We start from the raw sequence: 25,021 nt of genomic DNA on the forward strand, positions 1-25,021 counted from the left end.
CTTTCCCTAGCAGCCTGTCAAAACAAGGCTGTTTTCCTTCCCAGCCTTTTTCCTTCCTTCCTTTCTTCCCTCTCCCTGGATTTGTGTCCTTGCTCAGAGGTGGTTCCACCCATGAGCTGTGCTGGGCACCCAGAGCTCAGGTGAGCTATAACCAGAGATGCTCAGTTAGTGTAACCCCAGAGCCCACTTAGCTGAGAGCTGCAAGCAAGAGGTTCAGGCACTCCTGAGTTTGTCCTGATCAAAATTATTGTTGAAAGTTGCCAAAGCCACAATTTTGCCAAATTTTGCACTCCTTTTGTGGTTCATCTCCACTGATTCTCTGGTGCAATGCCTTTTCCACAAACAAAAGGATCTGGTGGATCTGTGTCTGCAATATATGCTGTCCCTTTGGCCTCAGAGGTGCTTCCTGATATCCTAGCATGAAAGCTTTGGAAAACCTGGCCCAGAAAAAATGGCTTTAAGCAGTTCCCAGTTCCTCCTTCACTTCCCCAAACCAGGGACTCTGCTTATGGAGCACATATGGCCAGCAAGGTGATTTCTTGTCTCCCTTGGGGAGGTTCCTTTGTTTCTTGCTGACCTCCTGCTCCCATGTGGTAGCTGCCATGTGCCGTCATAGCATCTGGAGAGGCTGGATCCACAGCCAGGCTTCGTGGATCTTGGCCAGAAGAAGCATCCCCAGCCAGCCCTGCTGTCCTGCCATGATCACTGTTCTCCAAAGTGGCTCTGAGTGATCTTGCTTGGTGCAAGGTCAGGGCTTGCAAGAGGGGAGCTGTGGAGAGTGTTAAGAGGTCACTGTCTTGACGGTGCTATAAATGTGATGTGTGTACCATGGGCACTCATGTTCTGTGGTGTTGCATGAGATTGTGTTTCAGAATGCCTTACACTGGTAGGGCTGTGGATGTCAAGGCAGCTCAGCTGAATTTGGCCTCAGCCTAGTAGTTGGTTCTTAACTCAGTATTCAAGGTGGTGAATTTTTCAGTGATTTCTTGGCATACAGTTTTATTTGGGTCAGTGAGAGCACAGTGTGTGACTTTGCTACTCTTTAGGGAAGGGAAAATCAGTGCATCATCTAGTGATTCAGCACACAGGGTTTCTTTACAGCCTAGAGGAGAAAGATGTTTTAATTCTGTGTTCATTCCTGAATAAGCCATTAATTTGAGTTAGCAATTTTCTTGGAGCCCAGAGGAGAGGAGTTTGTGATCAAATGCAGTGGCTCAACACTGCTCTCCTCCTTTCTTTGCTTAAAAAGGTCAGGCTCATCATAACAAACCTCCTTTGACTTCTAGCCCTTGTGGTGATCTTCCCAGACCATTTCAGGAGTCCTGCACAATCCAGCACCGGCAACAGCCCTGCTGATAGTAATCTCTGTGACGCCAAAAACATGCATGAAGACTGGCAGCTACCTTCTCTAAAGGATGCTGCCCCTCTTACCCTCCCTGCTGGCTCCTGGTCAAGGTCTGCAGCTCTTTAGCTGAACCCAGGGGTCATGGCTGTGAGAGCTGGTGGGACATTGACCTGGGGGCCTTCCCCAGGGTAATGAGGAGCTGCTTGGATGCGCAGGGCTGTTGCAGAACTCAGTTCCGCGCTGTTTTCTAGGCAGCTCAGCGTATAAAATCACTGAAGACATTTTCAGCAAAAAAGTCTCCCCACAGAACCATTGTGTTGCTCGTTGAAAGAGGATTAATTTTTCCCCCTTAATAAAACAAGCTGTGTTTGAAATCCAAAAACCCTTGCTGAATGCCTTCTTGGAGCTGCAACCAAAGCAGCTTCCAGGTCCCATTATAGCCTGCTGCTGGAGGCGGATCCAAACTGCAAACCCTTCTAACAGCTCTTTAATAACTCTGCACAGAAGGAAAAATCTGTCACCTTTCCCTCTGTGGTTTCTCCTCTGTTCTAATGCACTGGAGGAACGAGATGGAGCCGGGAAGGTTTTCAGAGAAAGACTCGTGGGAACTGCAGCTGCCGCTGGAGAAAGTCGTTTGTGCGGTGTCTGAGGGGAACCGCAGCCGCGCTGCTGAGGGGTGCTGTGTGTGGGTGGGTTTGGAGGGCTCAGCTGTTACAACCCGTGCATTTCAGAGGAACCACGAACACTTTATAGTAACAAAGGGTGGAAAAAGCAAGAGGTTTCTGCAATGCATGTGACTTTTCCCTGAGGTTTGGAACCCCACAGTATGTTCCAGGCCACGGTGTTTGCGTGTCAGCCTTGGTGAGTTAAGCTTTCTCCCACAAGCCTTGCTTGAAGTTGCTGTAATTATCAAGAGCCTAAAATGTTGCCTTTTTTTTTTCTCTCTCTTTTCATTGTCCCACACCCCTTCTCCTCTGTGCAGATGAAGCTCTCGTTTGCCTTGGACCAGGAGAGTGGGATGCCTCAGGGCTGTTATATCTATCAGTACCGGGACAGCAACAGGTAAGTCCTGTGGAAGATTACACACAGCAAACACCAAACATGGGAAGGTGCCCTGCCCTGCCTCCTGGCAAGGGGATCACAACTGCTTGTACCACTTAAAAGTAGATTAAAGAAGACCCCAGGCTTGACCTGAAACTGGGAACACTCCTGTAAAGGCCAGATTCTTTAAAATGCATGAGGCCCTCCAGCCCCCTTTTTTTTTTTCTCTCTAGTTTTTAAAAGCTGCTTTTATTTGTCTAAAAGGCCTGCTCTTGGGTACCTCAGGCTCTGACAGAGCTCACCCAGGCTTTGCCCAGGGGTGTTTGCAATTCACACTCTACACTGTTGGGGTGGCTCTGGGAGCATGGCCTGGGGGAAAGCACCCAAAGGCTGCAGAGCACTTGAAAGCAGAGCCCTCACCTGTGCTTAGGTAGACCCACAGAGCATCCCATTCTCTCTGCTGAGGCTCATGCAGGGGTTCACTGAATGGCCTATGTGGTACCATAGCCCCAGTGCAGCCACGTGCTCTGTTTTTGTAAGATACTATATGATATTCAAGCTTTGGATGTGTTTGGAGCACAGAGTCCTCTATTTCTAGGTATTCTGCCTATTTTTACTAGCTGCTGTAGTGAATTGGCACCCAAGATGTTTTTATTTCAAATCACATTCTCATTATCAAATTGACAGCAGCAGCAGAGTTCAGGATATTTCTGTGTTCGCCCTGAATACCAGCATGTCATAAATCCATGGCCTGTTACTCCACCCATGTAGTTCTGCTTCTTGCCAGTTATTCAAGTTAACCTAAAAAACGAGAGTATATGAAATTGTCAATGAACAGAACAGCCTGTAATTAGATCTTCTCGGAAAGGCCAACAAGAGCAGTCCCAGTGAGGAAGAGGGACATCTGCAAATGCACAGAGCAGTGTCTTAGCTGAGAAATCTTAATATTTAAACAAGAAGGGAGGTCATTTGTGGCAGACTCCTTCCTGCCTGTGGATGGGTGATTAGCACATGGTACATGATTCCATCCCAAGTATCCCAGGCCCAGAGCCTTGAATGAGCAGAGTTGGTGCCTCCAGCACCACCAAGCTCACAGGGCAACGTGCAGTTCAGCGCCAAAGCATAAAATCAGCAAGGGAGGAGTATCTGTTTTTGAGGGTTTTAAAGGCAGTGGCACACAATGGACAGCAAGGAAAAGAAACCCCCCAGACCTGCTAGGCTTTGTTGAGGATGTTTATAGACCAGTGTTTCTAATTGTGTGGTGTATATCTTAAAAATCAGCAGCTGTGGTTTCTCTGCCACAGACCCTCCTCTCCCCAGGCTCCAGTGGGTGTTTTCTGCCATTGTTTGAGGAAACTCCAGGGACATGAGTAGAACTGTTTTGTTTAAGCGCTAAGGCCAGTAGCAATTCTTCTTGGAAAGCTTGCTGTTAGCTGTGAGAGGCCAGTGTGTGACAAAGTAGCTGTGTCACGTTAACAGCTGTTGATGGAGAGATGTATGGCTGTGTCCTGTGATTCTGGCAGGCGTGGGAGCTGAGCCACCCTGGGCCATGCCAGCCAGGATCATGGCTTGAAAAAATATGTTGTGGGCAGGATGAGTGCAATTGCAAGTAAATCCAGACTTTGTGTGTGCCTGACAGATCCAAACTGCAATTACACCTTCATGCAGTACTTTGTATTGCATAGTTTGCTTGACCAAGCTGGGGGGAGCAGGATCCCATTTCCCAGGGAGAGCTAGGTTTGCACACACGCTTGCCCCCCCAAACCCTGTGTGCAGCCCAGTGCTTCTGTCAGTCCTTGGCTGGGGAGCGGGAGCTGAAGCGTGAAGGTCTGTGCTACGGCTGACGCATTCTTGCAGGTAAAACGCCCTTGGGCTGAACATGTGCTTGCTTCTGGAACCAAGCACGACAACTTTAAATTTGAATAGTGTTGGGAAGCACCAGACGTGGCTTCTGCTCAGCAAAGCAGAGACTGTTTTTCTCAAGCACTGGGCCTGTCACAGGGTTAATCTGATGTCCATACAGTAACATGGCACTTGTCACAGTGGGTCTTCATTATAGTAATTTTAGTATAGCAACTTTTAGTATAGCAACAAGTTGCTATAGTATAGCAACTTGTAGGGCCTGTGTTCTCCCAAGTGCAGTCAGGCTTTAACAGTATCCATCAGGACTCACGGGGTAACAGCTCTTCTGCCTCCTGAAGATGTAGCCAGAAGCTAAAGTAACGTAACCTTGGTATCTACATTGTATTTTGGAACCATTTACAGCCCAGAGAAGAAATACTGGTGACACACTGCAAGCTCATGCATGGGAGGGACTGGGAATGTGCACCCTAGAGCCCAGTGCCCTCAGCAAGGCATCAGACCTGGGACCTGTTCCAGGGAAAAACTTAGGCAGGCATGGAGGTGTGTGAAGCTCTTGAGCAGCAGCTTTAACAGGAGGAAGCTGAGGTGATTCTGGCTGGCAGAAACCCATTCTGACCTGGGGACTGCACCCCATGCCCCAGAGATCTGCACCAGCCAGGCTGTGCGTGTCAAGGCTTGGTGTCACCCTGGTCACTGATGGAATGTCCCTTCCCCTGCAAGTGGCAAATGCTGTTCCAAGCTGCAGCCAGATGGGGCCACCGGAGAACAGCGGATATTGGTCTCCCACTTGGAGAACAAAGGACTGCAGCATTGCTGAAAGTGTAATTACCAGAGCGATTAAAATTTCTATTGATTAGGCTAGAAGTGCAAGTACCATGCAGGCTCTTACCAGGGCAATCAATTGGAATTTGTTCCCTTTAAAATGATAAAACCCTTCCAAGGATATGTTCCTCCTCCAGTCAGCTGTCTGTTGCCTGCCTGTTTGCAGGAACATTCATGGGCACAGTGCCACCCTGGGTGCCAAGCACTTTGGGTGGACTGGACTCAGTGGAACCTTGGAAGTCTTGGAAGCCTTGGATTGAGAGCAAAAGAGGTGCTGAGCACCCAGCTGCTTGCCCTGCCCTTCCAACCCCTGCAATAATAGATAGGTATCCAGTGGCACTTGATAGTCCCAGTGGCAGCTTGGAGCTGTGTGGAGGAACGAGGCTGTTAGTGCCCCTGCAGTCACAGGGGTGAGACCAGGGAACATTGCTTCTCCTCTTCCTCCTGCTCAGACCTAGGCATTTTCATCCCCTGGGCATCCAGTCCTTTCCAGCTTGTCAGTCCTTCCTGGCCCCAGAGGAAGTGGCTTGACCTGACAGAAGCAAGCAGTGTGCTTTCTCATTTTTAAGCCATGTTGCTTAAATTCTCCCTAATGGAGATCAGTCAGTGTAGTGGCCAGAGCCCCAGCTCCTGCGAGGGGAGCACTGTGCTGTGACACAGAGACAGACAGTGACGGGTGCTGGGTGACACTTGGAACAGGAGCATGCTGTCAACCCTCAGATGGCCCTAGAGCAGTGACATCAAGGAGGGGACAGCCCTGCCAGATGTCCTGTCAGGTGTTGACATGGCACATATCAGGTGTTGACAGTGGGACTGGCTTTCTTTCACTGCCACTTGACACAGGCTGGATTTCTCTGATCCTGCACAGGATCCAATTGCAAAACCCAGCCAGGCAGTAAAAGACCATCAAGTTCATTCACATCCACCATGGCTCATGAATCCTGTCTTACAACATGCACTCACCACGGCCCTGCTCCAGGAATGTGTTATGGGCTGTGCTGAGGAAACTCCAGCTGCCCACTCTGAAGCCAGCTTGCCCGGCGTGCCTGGTCTGCTCCTGTGGGCTGCAGGCACCAGGAAGGATGAGGTCCTAAAGGTTACAGCTCAGCATGAAAGACTTCTTCCAGCCTGTGTGCAGGAAGAGCCAAAGCCAATTCAAGATCCCCCTGGAAGAAATTAATTGTGAGAAGTTCAGTGTCTTTTGGCTGTATCCAAAAAATAGAAAATGCAATCTGTTCTCTGCACTCACCATCACTATCCAGATGCTTCTCTGGAGACCTTCTAGGCTCTGCCCATCTACCCACAACAAGTCTGATCCTTCAAATGCCTTTGTCTTCCCTCCCAACACTGATTATTGCCACCTTTCTCAGATGATGCAGTGCTCAGGGTCTCTGCCATCCCAGACCCACCAGGGAGGTGTAAATCCCTGTCAAGCATGACACTTTCTTGTCCCCAGCTGGTACTTCTCTAATATGATATTCCTGCTCCCTCAGTGTCCAAGCTTTGGTCTGTTTTTGAGGTCCCTTCCCCACATCCCAGATTCCACCTTTGCCAATAGACCAGCTTGCAGCTCACCAATGAATTTCATTTTCATTCTGTACAGCAGCTGCAGTTTGTGTCAGGATTATGAATTTGCAGTGGGGGTTTTCACATTCTCTTCAGAGTAATTTCAAAACCCAGAGGAGCAGCATCTTGCATGGAAGCACTTAGAGACCTCATACAAAAGCAGCATTGGAGTATTGATCACTTCTTCTCTCTGGGGACCCAGAGTGCTGCAGATTGAGCTGCTGTGCAGTGTAGCCACTTGCGGGCAGCACCACACAACTCTTCAGAATGAGAAGTAAAAAAAAGCTCCAGTTGAAAGGAAAAGTGGTGCCCCTTTTTATATAGAGATCAGTGATGTCTGGTACATTGGATTATCACTTGAAACACCAGGATGCTGTGGTGTTTACATACTTCAAATGCCAGGGTGCATGCACTCCTGATGCTGACAGACTCATGATACATAATGCTGTTTGGGTTACCAACTGAGCTGCTCTGTGCAATCTTTTCATAAGGTGAATGTAATATCTGCAGTGATGTACCCAATGTGACATCAAGAGAGCCAACCTATAATTATGCTGGAATCGTTTGAATGGGTTATTTGTCACTAACACTTTAGCTCACTCCATTTATTGCTCCTATTCAGGACTGCAACAGTTTTGGTGTAAACAGAGTTTGGGTCGAGGTTTGGGAGGGTTTGTTTTTTCTGAAAAAGCAAAGCAGAATTGTTTGGAGTTTATTCTTTTTTGCTAGAAGAGATGTTGACTGGCAGTGCTAAGAAGAAAATATGTACAGCAGCTGACAGAGCTGCTGATTTGTTTTTAGAGATACTTCCCAGGTGTACAGCTCATGTGTTGGACTTTAGCATGGACCTGGTTGTTCTGCAATGAGCTGGCAGGTTTACTGTGTTTTTGTTCCTTTTGAGAAATTGAGGCTTGCAGAGTGGGTTGTTTGCACAAGGAGCTGCTGCACAGCTCACACAGTCCCTGGGTGTCTGACCTGCCTTATTACATGGCTGTTTCATGGTACATATCCCAGTGAATCAGCACTGCTTCTGTTGGTGTAAAGAAACATCCCTGGTGGCATCTGATTTCCCAGTTAGTGATCATGCTCTGCCCCACTTCAAATTGCAAGGCTAGAGAAGTCTCTGAAAGTGGCATCTTCTCCTATGTGTCTTGTCTGGTGGACTGGAATTTCATGGGGAGATCCGTGTACATGTCCCTTGACATCACAGGCTTGGACAGATGCTTTCTTGCAGCAGTTATTCACCTAAAACTTGTGAAATGCTTTGTTTAGATTTCAGAACAAAATAAAATAATTACAATTACCAAGGAAACAAAAAAGATAGGATAGCACATTGGAATTTTTATTTTGATACCATGTGTTGCTTTTTGTTTCACTGTTGACACTGAACTTTACACAAGTACTCCCTTCACCTGCTAAAGGGTGAGCATTGGAGTTTGCCAGCAAGGCTGGTGAATTATTCTGTCACTGTACATGGAGATAAACCAGTCCTCCTGGTTTTGGCATTGGTTCAGTGAAGGGTAAATTGTCCAGGAGAATAAGTCTGGAGGTTGACCTTTAAAACTTTGAAAGATATGGAATCCTTCCTGCCTAAGACATGAGCTGGGTTTTCTGTCTTGCACCTCCACAGGCTGTCGGGACATAAGCTGCAAAACAGCCTCTGTCACTTGAGACTTTGAGGAGCAGAGAGTTGTTCTTTCCTTCCAGAGGGGCCCCTGTGGCCATTCCTAGCCTGGGGTAAATGGACTATTGCAAAAGGCTCTGCCCAGATATGAATAGCTGCTTTTCTTGACACAGACTTGTCTCCTTCTGCCACCCTGCTGCTTAATAATAATTTTCCAGTCCATCAGAGCTGTAGAAATAGTAACTGCCAAATCCTTGGAGTGTTAGTGCAATGAGGAGGATGCAAATGGAAAAGGTGATCAAGGAAACCTGCCTTCTTCTTGAGCAGGCAGATAGGGTTTGAACATAACCTTATCCCTTACAAACAAATGTTTGAAGCTTTCTTTGGGGACTTACACAGTATCCCACAGTGACCAGCAGCCCTCTTTAAATCCTCAACAGGGTTCCAGAGCAGTCAGTGTGTGCTCCCACCCACAAGAGGCAGGAAGGACTGAGGTCTTAAATCCCAGTGAGTGTGGGACCTCTCTTCTCTCCCTAGACTGAATCAAAGGAGTTTGTTGTCTTATCCTGTTTGCTTGGGAAGGAGCTGTAAAGCTTCCTTGTTGTCAGTGTTAGGTGTCTGGGTATTTGGTGGCAGTCAGGTAGGTGAGACCATCAGCTGCAGTTGTAATTGAGTCAGAGATGCTGTCTCCATGTGTCATCCCAGAGATCTGTTTACACATCCATTTGTTTAACAATATGTTTGAAAGCCCTCAGCAGCATTTCGGCACCATTTCCCTGGCCTGTATGTGTCTGACTAATGCTCAAGGCAGTGAGCTATATCTGGGCTTGAATTGCCAGCCTGTGCATATGGTTTTCTTAGCAGCCCTGAATTAGATGAGTCTGTGATTAGCCCTTACGAACATGGGAGAGGACAGATGTGACGTGAGAAAGAATGAATAATCATCCCTCCACAAGAGGCACCTCTCAATTTCATCATGAACCCAAGCTGCAGAATTGATTTTGTGTCAAGAAAGGCACTCTCCTGAGCTGGGATCTGGCTAGAAAAATCACCAGACCTCCTAGCTATCCCTCTCCCAGTAGGATTTCTAAGCATGTCCTTTTCTTAATGATTAGGGAAACGGAGTTCTTGTTTTGGCCTGGTCTCTGTGTCACTGAATGCATAGGCAGAGTGCAGAGTGAACTTCTCTGCCAGTAGCAGGTTTTGCTGGCCACCCTGGGTTGTTACAAGCAGGGAATGCTGGGACAGTGGGTGAGAGGATGTGCTGCCTTCTTTTGCTTTGTCAGGAGGTGCTTTGGTACAAAGGATGGAGAGCTGCTTGCAGGGACAGACAGTGGGGTAAGACCGAAGGTGATGAAGGGAATCCTGAGTACTTGGAGCTGGCTGTGATGAGGGATGCTCTGCCTGGGGATAAACCAGCCATTCCTGCTCAGCATCCTGCTGTTGGATTTGTGCTGTCTGCCCAGAGGAGCCAGGGTTTTGATTTGCCACAGGCAGGACCTCTGTGGTCTGTGCAGTACTGAGTGCCTCGGTTCCCCAGGGCACAGGCAGTGTGAGCTGGAGTAACCCAGTGGATTGTCAGCCAGCTGGGATTGCTCTCTCATAAAGAGCTACTGGCTGAAAGCAGAAGGGTTCAGATTAGAAATAAAGCACACATTTGAAAGGCAAGAGAGATTAACTGGGAAATTGGGCCAAGAGAGGAACAGTGAATTCTCTTTCAAGGACAAATGCTTCTGGAATGTGTTTTAGACCCTGCAAGTCTTTTTTAATGGAGTAGTAGCTACCTGAAGGCCTCCAGGCACACAGCATCAGCTGGTGAAATAATCCTCCCAGTCTCAAATCCCCGACACATTGCTCTGTGTTAATGTAAAAGACCAATTTTGCACTGACATCACTCCTCTCTCCATATACTCTGCTGAGCTGGGCTTTCCATGGACCTTATTGAAATTATGTCCTCACAAATTAGAGGGTGAGAGTGGAACTATCTCTTCTTACCCTCTCCTGAGCAGCTAAGGTCCCAGTTCTATTTTTCCAGCTACTGCTGTGCGTTGTTCTTGGTCCTGCTGCTTTTTCAATGTTTTTTTTTCCACGGTTCAGACCAGCTACATCAATCTGGCAATGGATTCCACTCTCTCCACACCTCCCTACTTCTTCTCCATTGAAAAAAGGAACTCCAAGTCACATGCATGTTTTGTGCGCTCAGCCCCTCATTCAAGGCCAGCCGGAGTGGGGTTCCTCTCACAGCTTAGCACTTTCACCTCTTTCAACTGGCCATGCATTACTCAGTCTGGAGCCTAATGGATTTGTAACCTGACTTTGCCTGTCTCAGACGTTCCCAGCAATGTAAGAGGATTTGGGCACAACTTCCTTTCAAGTTAATGGAAAGATCTTGCTTGGAAAGAACCTGCTTGAGGATCTGAGTGTACTTTGCATTAATGTTTCCATTAATTTTAATGGAAGTTGGTTTGAAATACCTCAGAACAGCTTTGAACATCTTAAATTTTGTGTCCTTCACCTGTCTCATCTGAAATGCAGCACTCTTAAATGAGCAGCCTCATTACTGGCCAAGATGTGCTGCAAGCTTTTTCTGCCTCTGGGAATGTCCTGTTCTCTGTTGATCCCACTGGACCCCTCACCAGCTCACATGGGGTGGGAGCTCCATGGTCAGCTCCCAACTCAGAGGCTGTTCCTTGCATGGTCTCTGGCAAGTCACGTTGTCTGTTTCTGCTCCACCACCCTCCATAGAGCAAAAAAGAGCAAGAATCCTGCAAGAATCCTCGGGGGCTTTTTTATTAGCATTTAGAAAGTACTTTGCCATCATCAAAAAGAAGGGAATAGAAGAAAGTGAACTTTTATCATTGCCACTCAACTCTCAGTTTCTGCAAAGCTCTGCTGCTGTGGACACGATAACCTGCACATGGTGTTTGGCTGGTACAGACAGGTGCAGAGCCCAGCCTGGCTTTTAGCCTGGCTCAGGTCTTGTCTGGCTTTCCTGCTTCTGCAGGGCCACACCAATCTGGGCACTGGCCTAGTGAGCTGAGCAATGCAGGATCCTCCACTCCCCTCCTACTTTCCTTGCTCTCTGCTCTTCAGCTCCTCCAGTAACTTTGACACTTGAGCACAGCAGTGATGAACTGTCCCTGTACATCTCTGGCTGATCAGATCACTGCTCACTCCTGCCTTGTACAGCAGAGCTCTTGCCTGCCTCTGGCTGCTTGCAGATATTTCTTTCTGTCTCCACTGAGCTGAGCAGAGACCGACATCTCGACTGCTCATCAACCATCCCCGTGGTGAAAACCAGCCCTGGCACAGCTCTTGTACTTGTTGCATCTCTGGGATAATCTCATTTTGCTGAGACAGTCCAGGTTAAGCAGTCTGATGCAGTAAAAGAGTTGATGCAAAACCTGCTCATCTCAACAATCAATTTAGTGATCAACTACACATGCAGTTGTCCTGACTTTCAAGGAAAACCACACTGGCTTAGCCCCTCTGGAAGTACTCCTGGGAAGGACTTTGTGGTAAAATAGGACCTAAAGTGAGGTGAGGATAAGTCGTCCTTAAGGAGTGGTTCATGCTTTATTTAAGCTCAGTGCTCATTTGCAGTCTTGCTGACAGACAGGCATTGCCTGGTGATGTGTGGCTGGGCACAAGGGTCCAGGTAACAGGAGTAGACAGGGTCCACCATGCACAAAGAAGTCTGGTGTGACTTGTTTGCAGCATAAAGCAGGAGAAGCTGGGAGCAGGCTGCCTGGGCTCACACACTCACAGCCAGGCCAGCCCCAAGTCAGTTCCAGCCTCCAACAATTAGTGAGACAGATTGAATCTAGATTGATCTTTCACAGAGTGAGCCTATTCAAGCAAGAAATTCTCCTTTCCCTGTGTTTCCATGTTAAAAGGAAGGAGACCTTGTCAGATTTGTGGATAAATGGGAAGAACAGGGCAAGGTAGAAATAAATGTTGTGCTACTGCCTAGGAAGAATCATTAGGACAGAAAGACATCATTGATGTGGCTGGGCTGGGGCCAATCCACATTGCTCTGTTGAAACTCTGCCTCTGGTAAGGGTACTGCAAAAGGCAGGATTCAAAAGGACTCTGCTATTTATTGCACATTTGCAGTGTTTTGCAGAGAGTCAGAATCTGGTTCAGAGCAAGAGTTTTTGGCACCAGTAACAGCCTGGACCAGAGCAGTGATGCTTGCTGCAGGTATTCAGAGGAATTGCCTCTTGGTGCTGTTCTTTGACAGATGCCCTTGGGTCACTCAGATATTTACAGTCACTGAGAGAAAACTGAGGTTGTGGGAAAGCACAGGAGAAGGGACACGGTGCTTCAGTGAATGTACAGGAGCAGGAATATGGTGCTGAGCTAAGCTGGAGTTTATGTGGGCCTCTTTGGGGCTGAAGTTTTGTGAGGGCAAATGGGAAGTGCAGAGCAGGAGATCAGTCCCTGGTCAAAGCCAGTGGAGGAAGATCAAACATCTGTTTAATGTGTGTGTCACACCAGCTATTCATCCAAACTGTGATGACACTAACAGGGACATTTAACTGAGCTGGTTCTGTTCTGCCCTCTCTCTCAGCCACATCCTCTTGCTGCACTGTGATCAACAAGGACAGCAAAGAAACTGGAAAATCGGGCAGGGCATTTTCAAGGAGCCTGGTTAACCCTGAAGGGTGCAGTGCTCTGATCACAGCTTGGCTGCACAAGCTGCTCTGCCCACGCAGCCAAGGCAGGACCTTTGCCACAAAGGGATCTCTCTGTTGCCCACAGTATGCTCAGTTTTTAAGGACACCATAAAAAGCAGTCAGAGAAGTATGACAGAGCACACCACAGCCAAACCAGTTTGGCTTTGCATCACTGCAGACAGCAGCAGGCAGGCCTGGAGAAGACAGCTTGCAAGCTGACTGACCAGAGAGCTGAGCGGGACAAAGGATGCTTGTCCTGAGATCTGTCATGATTGTAGCCATTTCCAAGCTCCCAAAAGTGCAAAGGGATGCTCTCCTAGCTGGCAGAGCAGTGAGGCTCTGTGCATGTTTATCCAGGGCTTTTGCCTGCATGGTGCCAGTGCGAGAGCCGAGAGCTGCTGCTTGTCGTTGGCAGCTCAGCTATTGTTGCAAAGTATGATTTAATAGCAAGACTTGATTACAACATGCAAATGTAGCTGCTGGGGGACTATCTCATAGGTTTGTGGAGATTAGCTGTTAAATTGGCCAATGCAAAAGCATTATTAAGCAGAGAACATAATTACTCATCTTGTGCTTCTGTAGTGTATAGAAGAGACAGATTTGTTAAAAGCCAGCAAGTCCTATATGGAAAAAAGGCTTGTGTAAATGCCATATCATGTACTGCTGTATGTTGCAGCATATTTTATTAGAGAAGCAACATTTTATAACAGCATTTGGGAACTTGTGGAAGAAATCCATTATATTATTCTGCATCATAAAAGCAAACCTAATGCCTAGTGTGTGAAGGCTGTGCAGATATTGAAACATCTCCTTTTGGTGGTAGTTGATTGCTTTGATGGAGATTGCATCATATGGATATAAACAAATCCAGCACTTGATATGAAATCTGGGAGCCAGGTTTTAGCCTCATGCATCTGTCTTCTATCTGTGCACGTTCCCTCTGAAATGCATCAAGGTTCCCATTAACACCTTAAATGTAGAAAGTAGAGTCAAAACGAGACTGTCAGCACATACAAAATGAACAATTGGGCATGTGCTTGCTCTAATGTAATTCCCTTTCAGTCCTAGAGCAGTCTGTGAGGTTTGTAGAATAAAAAGCTCATCTGTGTGTGAGGATGCAGGGAGGAGGGTTGAAGTGTGGGGAGCTCCTTGGTGCTGCAGACCTGATTTGGGAGCTGGCTGTGGTTTGGGGATTTCCTCTTGCCATGGGGCTCTCAGTAGCCCAGGCTGGGCTTGCAGGGGGTGATGCCCTGGCAGCTAGAGGGCTGAAGTCAGATGCCATTTGCTTAGTCAAAGTCCTACACAGTTTCAGGAAAATCTTTAAACAGAGGGGTCACGAGGACTGAATTAGGGGAACAGCTTGTTCCTAATGGAGCGTAGTTCCTGTAGTCCCAAGTGCTGGCATGGGAATGGGGTGATGCTGTCAGGGCTGTCATTGCTGCTGTGCTGCAGTGGCTGCTGCTCACCCCTGATTCACTTCACTGGACATTTCCTCTCCAGCATCCCAAATGCTCTGCTGAGGCTTCACTTGTCTTAGCAGAAGGAAGTATCCTCCCAAGCCTAAGTGGGCAAGATAAAGATTTCAAGGGGTTTTGATGAGAAGCTCCTTGCCATTCTTTTGTTGCAGCTCAAGAGCTTTTGTGCACCAGTAATTGCTCCCCAGCAATGGCTCCTGTGGGACTCAGAGCTGAATGTGGAGCTGCTGTGTGAACCTCAGCAGTAAGTCCCAGTCACTCTGAATTTGAATTCATAGTCAGTCCTCCTTCCTCCTTTTGGGTGTGTCCATGCAGATGTAGGCTTGCTCCTCACCTGCTCCAGACTGGTAGATTTGCCACAGCTGGAGGGATCTGCTGTTCAGGTGGTGCAGGCAGGGAAACAATGCTTGTGGCTGGGCTCGTTTTCCACTCAGAGCCATGAAGCATCTGAATCCCAAGACAGCTCACCAGCATCTGCTGGGGTGACTGTGGGATCCTTGGGAAGCAGGTCTGGCTGCATCCAGCAGCAGCAACAGCATCTCCCTACTTTCATTACTCAGTGCCAAAAATACCTGTGAGTGTCAGGGAGTGCAGTTCTGGAAAGGTCTGGTATCAGCTGGGGAAGAGAGAATGGCACATCTTGTCATCAGTGAGCATGAAGGGATGATACCTGCAGCTGGGTGCTGGGAGTGGGTAGAAGCAGGGACTGGGTCTCAGCAGGGGAGACCAGCTGAGGATGGATCAGCCCTGTTGGCAGAGGAGCAGGAAGGGACAGGGGGCAGCATGGGCTGAAATGCTGAGCTAGGGCATCTTAGTCCCTGCACAGGCACATCTCAGTTACAGCTATTTTAAAATAATGTTCATTGATAGTTTGTAATGAAGCCAAAAAGTGGGAGAAATCACATAGCAATATTTCATAAGAGTTTTGCCCCAGTTGCATGAGGGCTGTGTGTTTGAGCTGCCTGCATCTCCTTAAACACCACGTGCACTTTGAGGCTGTGTATCCAGTGATCAGTACTGATAAACGCCATAAACTTCACGTGGTGGTAGAGTTACAAAAGGAGACTCTGGTAGCCAGGGAGGAGACAGAAGTAATCTACTCCTCTGTTAATCTCCTTTTTTTCTGTGTGTACAGCTTGGGTGTGCAAGAGATCCATCTGTTAAATGGCTGTTAACCTGTTCTCAGAGTCAGGAGTGCAAGAAGTTGTTTGTGTGATCCTCTTCTCTGACAGAACTGGTACTGCCTGCAGGAGATGCCCTTAGCTGCAAACTGAGGTACTCTAGGAAGAGTTGCAGTAGCTCATGGTTCCATGAAATATAGAGTTTTAGTGCACTGAGTAGTGTAGCACACTTTGAGGCAGGACCTGCTCTTCACAGGTCCTAAGAATTTGCCACTGCTGCTCTGAAACCCTGGGCTGGAATAAGGCTGTGATAATTAATGGAAGTTAAAGTGCTCCTTCTGCCTGTGAGCTGGTTGGAAATGGAAAAGAAGAACCTGTCACAATTGTGACTGGCTCTAAACTACTGTCAGGCTTTCCTCCTTCCCTTCCCCAAGTGGAAAATTGTATTGGAAAGCAGCAGTTAGAGCACTTAAATCTTTCCACAGTTCATTTCAAGCTCCCTTTCTTCTTCCCAGCCGTACCCAGGCCAGTTTGGGGCGCGGATGGGAGTCTCTGGCTGAAACTTCCAGGATGTTAAATAACAATGGGAGAGTGAGTTTCAAAGAGGGTATAATGTGCCTGGATTGCACGTACCCTAAGCTGTATTTCCCATGCTTTGACATTCAGCCCATCCATGCTTCACTCCCGAACTGTTTCCTTTCCATATGGGATCTGTCTTGGTGTGATATGGAGCAAGCCCAGGCTGAAATGGGGTTGGTGCCTCCCTTGCTGTGGAGGAACATGCTCCCACAAGCATCCACAGACAGCAGTAAGTGAGCACATGAAGTGTGGGCAGTAACAGAAGCTGTTGTAACCCCTGTGGTGGTTACCAGATTCTTGTAATCCCTGCCCTTTTCCAGGTTCTTGGATTGTCTGTTTTAACTATTGTGTGTGCCCTTTCTTAACACCTCTTGGCACAGTCATGTTGCTGCTGCAGGCAGTGGTTCTGAGTGGTTTTGTCCCCTGCTGAAACTAGTCAGTGAAGGGCATCTGATGGAGCTTCACCATCCTTCTCAGCTGTCCAGATTCAACAGGTTGATCAGTTGGAGGACGCTTCCAAAGCTTTTACTTGGATGTTATTGAGTAACCCTTGGTAGAGAGCCAAAGGCCCAATTCATAGATCAGACCCACTCCTTAGAGAAGTCTGCTACCTCCCTGGGGCCAAGTTATAAAAGTGAAAACTTCCCACCCTGGTATGGCCCTCAGATATGAGCCATTATTGATTTTTCACGTAGGCAGCAATGATGTTGCAACAAGAAGTCCAAGGGCATTCAAGAGATACTTCAATGGTTTGGGATGACTAAGGGATCAGGAGAACAGGCGATACCATCCCTATTCTTCCAGTTACAGGAAATTATAAGGGAAGAAACAGTAAGAACCAGCAGGTCAATCCCTGGCTCCAGGCCTGGGGTCACTGAAGAATATGGGTTTTCCTGCTCAAAGGATACTTTACACAGCACCAGGCCTGCTGGTGACAGACAGGGTGCACATGTCTCAAAGGGGAAAAAGGATTTTTCCCCAAGAGTTAATAGGGCTCATTGGAAGAGAAAGGGAATAAACCAGGGCTTCTTCTAAATGTACATTTCCCCTGTTTATTCAAGGGTTAAGCAGTCTGAGAGACACAGCACTCATAGCCAGGTATCTGTCAGGCTTGGATTGGAGGCTCACCAAAGCGTAAGGATATATGGTTTTATTTCTGTTTTGTCATTTGGAGATTGCTACTCAATGTCTGTAGGACAAGAAAGCTCCAGGGCATCTTAGGATATGCCCTGTGCTCCAAGAGATGTTGTTGTTTTGGCTTTGCAACATTCAAATGCAAAGTCAAGAACTGATGCCTGAAGTGCTCCTTTTCCAAGGATTAAAAGGCACTGCCAAGGCTTTGCAAGATGACAGTGCTGCAAATCTTACCATGATCCAGTGCTGAGATCCGTCAGTTTCAGCAGCACAAATGTGCTGACGGATCTGTGTGTCTGCTTTCTTGTGATAGTAGATTTTTTTCAGGAGGTTGATCTGTTGAACTCTGGAAGAGCTGGAAGGTAACATTGCAAGAGTTCTTCATTGCACCTAGGTCTTCATTTTAACCAAGCTTCCTTTCGTCTAGTAAAACCCTGACCCAAAGGAGCAGTTCCAGGATATCATCATGGATCTAGCTTTGGTTTCTCTGTTCTTAGATGGAGCTGAGGGATCCATAAAAGTCAATGGAGGAACTAGCTGGAGTAACCAGGTTATGACTGTGACAATCAGGGATGGAGGTATTTGCTAAATTCACCCAGCAGTATCTGAGGCTTTGCAGACAGTAGAGGGACTGGGACACATTACAAAGACTGGGACTGGGACACATTACTTTCTTACAGTGCAGCTCTGGAGAGTCATCATATCCATCTCTGGACTTGAAGGATACAATTCTCCCTTGCTTACAGTGATAGGTCTCATGCCACTCATCCTCACCTGTTATGGTCTCATTGAAACTGCCTCATCTATCCTCATCTGCCATCTGGCAGCAGTAGCTCCATCTGGAGACAAAGAACTCTCTGTCACCCACAGCCACACACCCTCCAAGGTGCTGTTCAGGACCTGCTCCCATGGCTTTCTTCATGGGGTGTCCAGCTCCAGTGGGATGTTGATCCATTTTTACTCAATCCCATTGTGAAAATGAAGCTAATTTCAGCCTGCCATGATGTGTGGGCTCACTGGAACATGACTGTAAATCCAGATCTGAACATTTTCTTGTAATGGACAGGGTGGTAAAATTGCACTGCTGCCTTTAACCTCAGGCTGTCCTTAGACCAAACTAGACTCTTCACAGCCCCTGCATCAGTAAATCAAACGGCTTTTGAATCAATGCACATAAAAGTCAAGGGAGAGAAGTTACAGATGGAAAAGACCCATTGTACCTTGAGCCTGTCCTGCTGCAGAGGGGGTAAGACTCTCTGAGGAATTCAAGGCAAAGCTCCAAGCCTGCTGCCTGAGGCCAGGCAGGGTGAGAGTCCTGCCTGGGGAAATATGTGGGGTGAGGGGAGACTGCCTGAATTTCCTGCAGCTTTTCCATTCTGCTCATCTCTGCATTTTATTCCCTTGGCTTTATTTTTTGGGCAAGAAAATGGATGTTGGTTGTATATTCAACAAACCCAATATGTTCATTCTCCTGATCATTGTTTTTCACTCAGGGCTATGTTTGACTTTTCCTTAGAAGCATGTTTTTCTCACCTAATATTTAGTTTAAGATCGTAGGAGCTGGATATAAAACCTTCTGGGACATTGTAATCTGCCAAGAGGCTGCTTGAAAGCAGAAGTTATCCAGAGTATTTCAGTAGCATATTTAGAAAACATCACCCCCCAAATTCTCTGTTGCCCATTTCCCCTTCATTTCCCTGCCAATTTTTATTGGTTGTTTTAACCCCAATCTGCTGTCAGTGTCCCCCATACCTTGCTTCCCTCCCCCTCGGGTTTCCATGTCTTTGAAAGTCCTGGTAACCAGAAGGTTCATGATTGCTTTGCAATCATTTCAGACCAAGAATAATACAGCCAGAGCCAGCTGGATCCCTTGCTGTGTATTGATACAACTGTTCCCCTTAACCTGCCCACACTCAGTGCTACAGCTGCAAATCTGAGGTTGAACCAGAGCGATGCTGGGCAGTGCTGTGAGCTCTGACCCAGGGAAATGCTGTGAGCCTGGAAAGCAGCACCCCCAGCAGAGCATCCCATGGCCAGGGAGCAGCTACCTTTGGGTGTTGTCTGCTGGGGACCTTGGGAACTTGCTAAGTTACACGTGTTTTTCTGACACACATCTTCTCAGAACCAGTGGTCCCAGTGGTCGTTCTGATTGCCTTGATCTGCAGCCAATTTCTCTTGAGCAGTCCTCCTCTGGCAAGGCCCTTGCTGAAGGCTGGCCGGTCTGGGTGATTGCTTCTCCTGGAGGTCCCTTCCCAAGAGCCCAAACAATATTTATGAGCATGGTTAAGAACTGGAACAAGCACCCAGAGAGGCTGTGAGAAAGTTGAAGGTGGGGATTGCTAGAACTCAACTGTAAAAGGCCAGCCTAATCCAACTTTGAAGTTACTTTGCATTGCTTGGATCAGAAACTTGCACCAGAAGAGGGCATTACTTAGCAAGTCACTGCCTGACTTCCACTTCATGAACATCAGGGGTGTATGCTGAGTTGTTGTGCCACCACTGCCTTTGGCTGCCAGATTAAGTAGGTTACTTTCAGTGGTTTTGGTATTTTAAACTCTTTTTTTGTTATCTTTTGTTGTTAATCTCTCAATGAGTTTCTGCAGACTCCTTGTTTGTCCCTGGGTCACATCCTGGTTGGTCGATGTATGCTCTCCCAGTCATTGACTATCTCAGAGTATGCTTCTGGTCTGGAATGTTCATCCAGTATTCTTTATTTCCCCCTTGACCATCAGATTATCTCCTGCTTTGGAAGTAATCAACTCTTTAATGCCAGGTAAACTAGGAAAAAACAAGTCCAAAGGCTGAAGGGTGTAGCACACACAGGATGTGAATATCTCCTCAGCAGGAATGTCTGGGAGAACAGTAGCTGATGGGGAATGTGAAACAGGAAGGCTGGTTCTAGCAGTCTGTGACTCCCTGCGGCACTATCAGTTCTCCGGGTGATTAACTGTTTGTTCCTCCCTTAATGAAAACTTGTCTCAGATGAAACCACCATAATAGAAAGCTGATGTTCTGGAGCATTCCCAAGTGTAGGTTAATATTTACAAGCTATCAGGTTCAGGTTTTATCTCCATCCCTTGCTGGCACAGAGATAAAATCCTTTTAAAAATCCCTTCTGATCTTTCTGGTTCATGACATGGCTTTAGTAAGACACTTTCCATATGGAACGGGTAAATATCTTAATGGAAATGTAAGTTTTTCTCATCATTTCAGGCACTAGTAACAGATGAAGAGCCCCCATGTACCAGGGACCATGGCTTATAAGGCAGCATAAGTGATGGACAGTATCTCTGCAGGATACTTGTGCTAGGAAATGTCAGAATATTATTTCTGCCTCAATGGCTTAAGATCATGTTTACCTAATGGACTTACACTTGCATTTTGCAGGTGTTGTGTTAATATTAATGTGTTGTCTGAATTGTTAATATTTCTTCACTTCAACATTACATTAATGAAGGCTGCAGGGGATGGAGAAAAGACCTGGCTAATTAATTAAATCGGCAAAAAGCATCTTTAACTTTCCATCATGCTGCCCTTTGCTTCCACCTAATGGGTCTTGGCATTTCTGGTCAGCAGCCACGTAACACACGCTGCTGTAGGGAGCACTCAGCAACGCACTTGCTAATTTTTGTGACCCATAAATCACTTGCATAAACTTTTAATGGTGAGGAAAAGTGCCTTTCATTCCTATTTCCTCCTTCCAGTGGGAAAGGCAGTCTGATAACAGGCGGTGCTGTTATGTGTGGGGTTGGAGACTTTCCCGTCAGCAAGGGGCTGTCTGCATTCATTCAGGAATTCTTTCCATTCTCCTCCTAGCCAGACTCTGGATGACATTAGTATTATGTGTCTTGTCATAAGCCGTGCTTTGGGAGCCAGTGGCATATCAGACTGCATGTCTGAGGAATGTGGACTGCCCGGCTTGGACACTGGCTGTGAGGTATCTCCCCTCTTCTCTGCCCCATCCCAGCCCCAGCCTGGCTCTGAGCTCATTCACCCACCAAAAATTACCATGGGCTGGAGAAAACTCGGGTCTCAGGTCTCTGATCTGGCCCAAGGTGGCTGGGCAGCTCCCTTGCTTGGGAGCATCCTAATGCATTCCCAGATGTAAGGCTTGCCAGCCCAGGTGGTCATTGCTCTTGTGAGACCTGGTAGCTGAGGACAGCACTGTGCATTAGTGATCCATCTTTATCCCTTCCCTGTGGCTCTGCAGAGCAGGGCCCTTGGCATCATAGCTGCCTCTGAGAGCCAAGATCTTGGTGACCTGGTGGCTCCTTGGAAAGACAAACTGGATCTGACACAGATCTGTGGAAAGCAGGACTGGGACTCCCAACTGCGCAGCTTCTGGAGATGCAAGTATTGTAAACTCTTTCCCGTTGTCTTCGCCACAAAGGTGAAGGGGTTGTGCATTCAGGGAGGGTTTTTAACATTGCTGTCACTTTGAGGCTGACACTCAGGACAAGTGGGAGGTCAGTGTGGCAGTGCCAGGCAGCCCTGAGGACTGGAGACATTCCTAGAAGGGGATGCATATGAGGCTGTGTGCCCACTCTGAGTGAGAGGCGCTCCAGGGGCTTCTTTGGGGCCCATGCAAAAGGGGATGTCTTGATCTAGGAAGGCCATTCCTGGATGGAGGTCTTCCTCTGTGTGTGATGCTGAGAGTAAAGTCCTCTGCCCTGGGCTCAAAAATGTGGTAGTTGTGAGAAAATTGTGGAGAACAGTGGAGCTGAGACTGAGGGAGCCTGCTGAAATTGTGCCTCCCCATCCTGTGTGGCCCAGCATATGCATGCAGGTCTACGCTTTCTTCCCTAGCCCACAGCAGCTGAAGACTCTGTTGTGGCACAGAGGTGCACTTGAGCACCACGCCAGGAGTCTGAAGGTTGTCACCAATTAGCATGGAAAGGAGCAGACTGCAGTCATATTAACCTTTAATGAAGAGGCACAGCCCGCAGTGACTGCGTCCTCTGCAACACCAACACTTCAGTCCAAGGATGCTTCCTTTGCCATTTGAATCCTGACAGGAGGGAGGATGGTAGGACGGGCAGGTATTGACTTTAATTCCTTCCATATGAGCCACAGATGAGGGTGAGGAGCTCCAGGCTGGGCAAGGGGCCTTTTCCACCCACACAGCTGAGAGCCAAGAGGTCCCAAAGGCTCTGTGGCCACTTGTGCCGTCCAGTGCTGCGACATCTGGCCTGACGCTGTGCTGCCAGATGTACTCAGCAATTTCATTTAACAAGGCTGCAAAGTGGCGCTGATAATTTCAAAGAAATTCAGTCAAATGGCTGAGGTTTTTCTAGTGGTCTTAATCCCTCTGTGCAAACCAGTACATCAGGCTTTAAGCAATTAATTCCTAATCATGCCAAATGCCTTCAGGAGCCCAGCGTCAGCATTGAGAACTTAAAACAGTTTTCCACTGCACCACAGATAATTTGGATAAAGCAAAGAGAGCAGTCTTGTGGCATTTCCAGCCTCAAGGTGTGAGAGTGGTCCATAAGTGACATTTGTATTCAGAGAACCCTCCCATGCATTTGTGTTGTAGGCATCTATTACTGGGAAGGCACCATTGCTATTATAAAGGGCATTCTTTATACCCCGGAAAGGGTGTTCATTATAGGGAAAAGCCATTCTAGCTTAGTAAGAAATGAATCTAAAACTGCCTCAGAGCTGCTATTCTCATCAAGTTTCAATGGTAGCAGTTTTAACCAAGAGTTAATTGAGCAATCTCAGAAAGTGGAGTAATTCCATTATTCAGCTATGCTTTGTACAAGGCTACTGCTAGCTGTGAGAGGAGCACAAATGACTTTCATCAAGCCAGGAACCGCCAGCATTCTTGCCTTTTACTACTTTTTCTTTCAAAAAAAAAAAGTAGGTCTTTTGGTCTTTTGGCAACTGTCATTGGCAACGGGAGCTCCACACCAACATTGCAAGGCTCATATGTAACACTGTAATCCAATTTTTTTGGATAATAGGGGATTCGATTTTCATGGCTCTTCAGGCAGCAGTGCTGTTCCAGAGTGGATGGCTGAAGATGCTCCTGTTTGTTGGGTAGGCAGAGTGTCACCAAGAAAACAACACACTGCTCTTGCATAATTTTGCATGGAAAAGAGCCATTGCAAGTGCCGGCCCAGCTACTCACCAAAGAGCATAATTGTGTCATTGGCTGCACTCTCAGGAGATGTGGGATTAGCTAATGTTGGTTTTAGAAGAGCTTTTATAGAAACCTCTCAAGTTCCTCTGCTTCATGGAAGAGCTGTAATCAAAAATAAGCGAACACGATTTAAGGAAGAAAAAGTCATACCACATCCAGCATCTTTGGACCTAACACCTTGGGAGAGGGTTTGTTGGTTGAGCCATGGTGCTGTTTCTTTACTGTTTTCCTTCAGCTGATGCTGCTCGTGTTGGACGTGAACAGGACTATTTGCAGCCTTCTGTGGAAGGTGACTTCATGGGTGAATGCAGCAGGATTTAGAGTCCCATTCGCAGGGGGGTGGCTGTAGATCTCCCATTTGGTGTGAGATTGTGCTGTAACAATAATCCCTTCCAAGCCAGCAGAGACCAGGGGCTCCCAGCAGTGTACTGCCCTTGGCAAGGGGACACAAATCCATCAGTGTCTTTAGAGCTCTCTCAGAAACACACAGACACATCAGGGCTGCCTTTCTCAGCACCAGCTTTCCATGACACTGTTTGGTTCAAGTGTGACGCTGTCAAAGCTATACTGTCCTAACCCTGCTTGGAGCCAGCATGGAGCTGGACACACTTGAGGCAGGCACATAGATATGGGCTGAGAAACAGGATGCCTTTGGCTGCAGGTTGAAGCACTAACCCATGCTGATCTGGGATGGTAAATCTATCTGTAGATAGGAAGAAATTTGAATAGCAGAAGTCTTGTTCCTTTTGTAGGAGGGAGTGCGTGCTATGAGAGACAAGATGGAGAGGAGCACATGAGATAATTGTGGTGGATTAGGAGAAAGAAGTTTGATAACCTTTGTAGAAGAGGTTGGTCACATTTGGCTCTGGTCGGAACTGCTGGAAGAATGCTGAAGATTTGCTTGGTGGCAGCTCACCCAGCCAGAGGGATCACCATTGAAAGGGAGGCTCAGACTCCAGCTCAGAACAGTTCAGCTCTGTCCTTTTGGGAGCAGGTTTCCACAATGAGCTACACATGAAGAAAAGACCAAATTCTCCAGCCCATCAAAAGCAAAGAAGCCTGGCATGGAAGAGCTGTGTGTTGTTTTGGGTTTATCTCTCGCACCTCAGCTGTGATAACTCTTCCAACACCTGGATATACCCATCAGTTACATCTTGTAGGAGGGGATGGAGGTGTGGAAGGCATTATGGGGGAACAGCTGTGCTCATCTGTCCAGCCCCACCTGACTGCATTTTGGTCTGAAGTCCCTGGGTCTGTTATCCTACTGGAACAGCACGTGTTTTAGTGTCCTTTTGCTTTAAGGAAGCTGCCTGCCTCCTTCCTGCACTTACTGGATTGCACACAAAGTACTCCTTGTCTCTCCCTTTCAGCAAACCCTTCTTAGCTAACGTCATTTGTCAAGTTAATCAGGGAGAGTGGACACTTCCATGGCTGCTGTGCAGCCTAGCTGCATTGCCATGGAGACAAGCAGGCAAATAGGCATTTTACTTGCCCTGCCTCTCTTTGCAGATTTGCCATGAAAAAACAATATTTTATTTGCCATCAACCAAACAACTTGCTGAGGGCATCAGTAGTTTTTCAAAGTTGCTATCTGGAGATTGGGAAGGGTCTACCTAACATTTAATGG

The 25,021-nt window shown here is 47.4% G+C and overlaps 1 protein-coding gene across 2 annotated transcripts in view; it reads left to right on the forward strand.

The window, feature by feature from the left end:
• Nucleotides 1-25,021, forward strand: part of DIS3L2 (DIS3 like 3'-5' exoribonuclease 2) — a 180,414-nt gene that overhangs the window by 140,938 nt on the left and 14,455 nt on the right. For both annotated transcript variants that reach the window (XM_066556844.1, XM_066556845.1), the window contains one exon: nt 2,328-2,407. In XM_066556844.1, the coding sequence (XP_066412941.1) occupies nt 2,328-2,407 (80 nt within the window). The remainder of the gene's footprint in view (nt 1-2,327; nt 2,408-25,021) is intronic.

This window comes from Molothrus aeneus, chromosome 10, assembly GCF_037042795.1.
Source record: "Molothrus aeneus isolate 106 chromosome 10, BPBGC_Maene_1.0, whole genome shotgun sequence".
In the NCBI taxonomy this organism is placed as follows: domain Eukaryota; kingdom Metazoa; phylum Chordata; class Aves; order Passeriformes; family Icteridae; genus Molothrus; species Molothrus aeneus.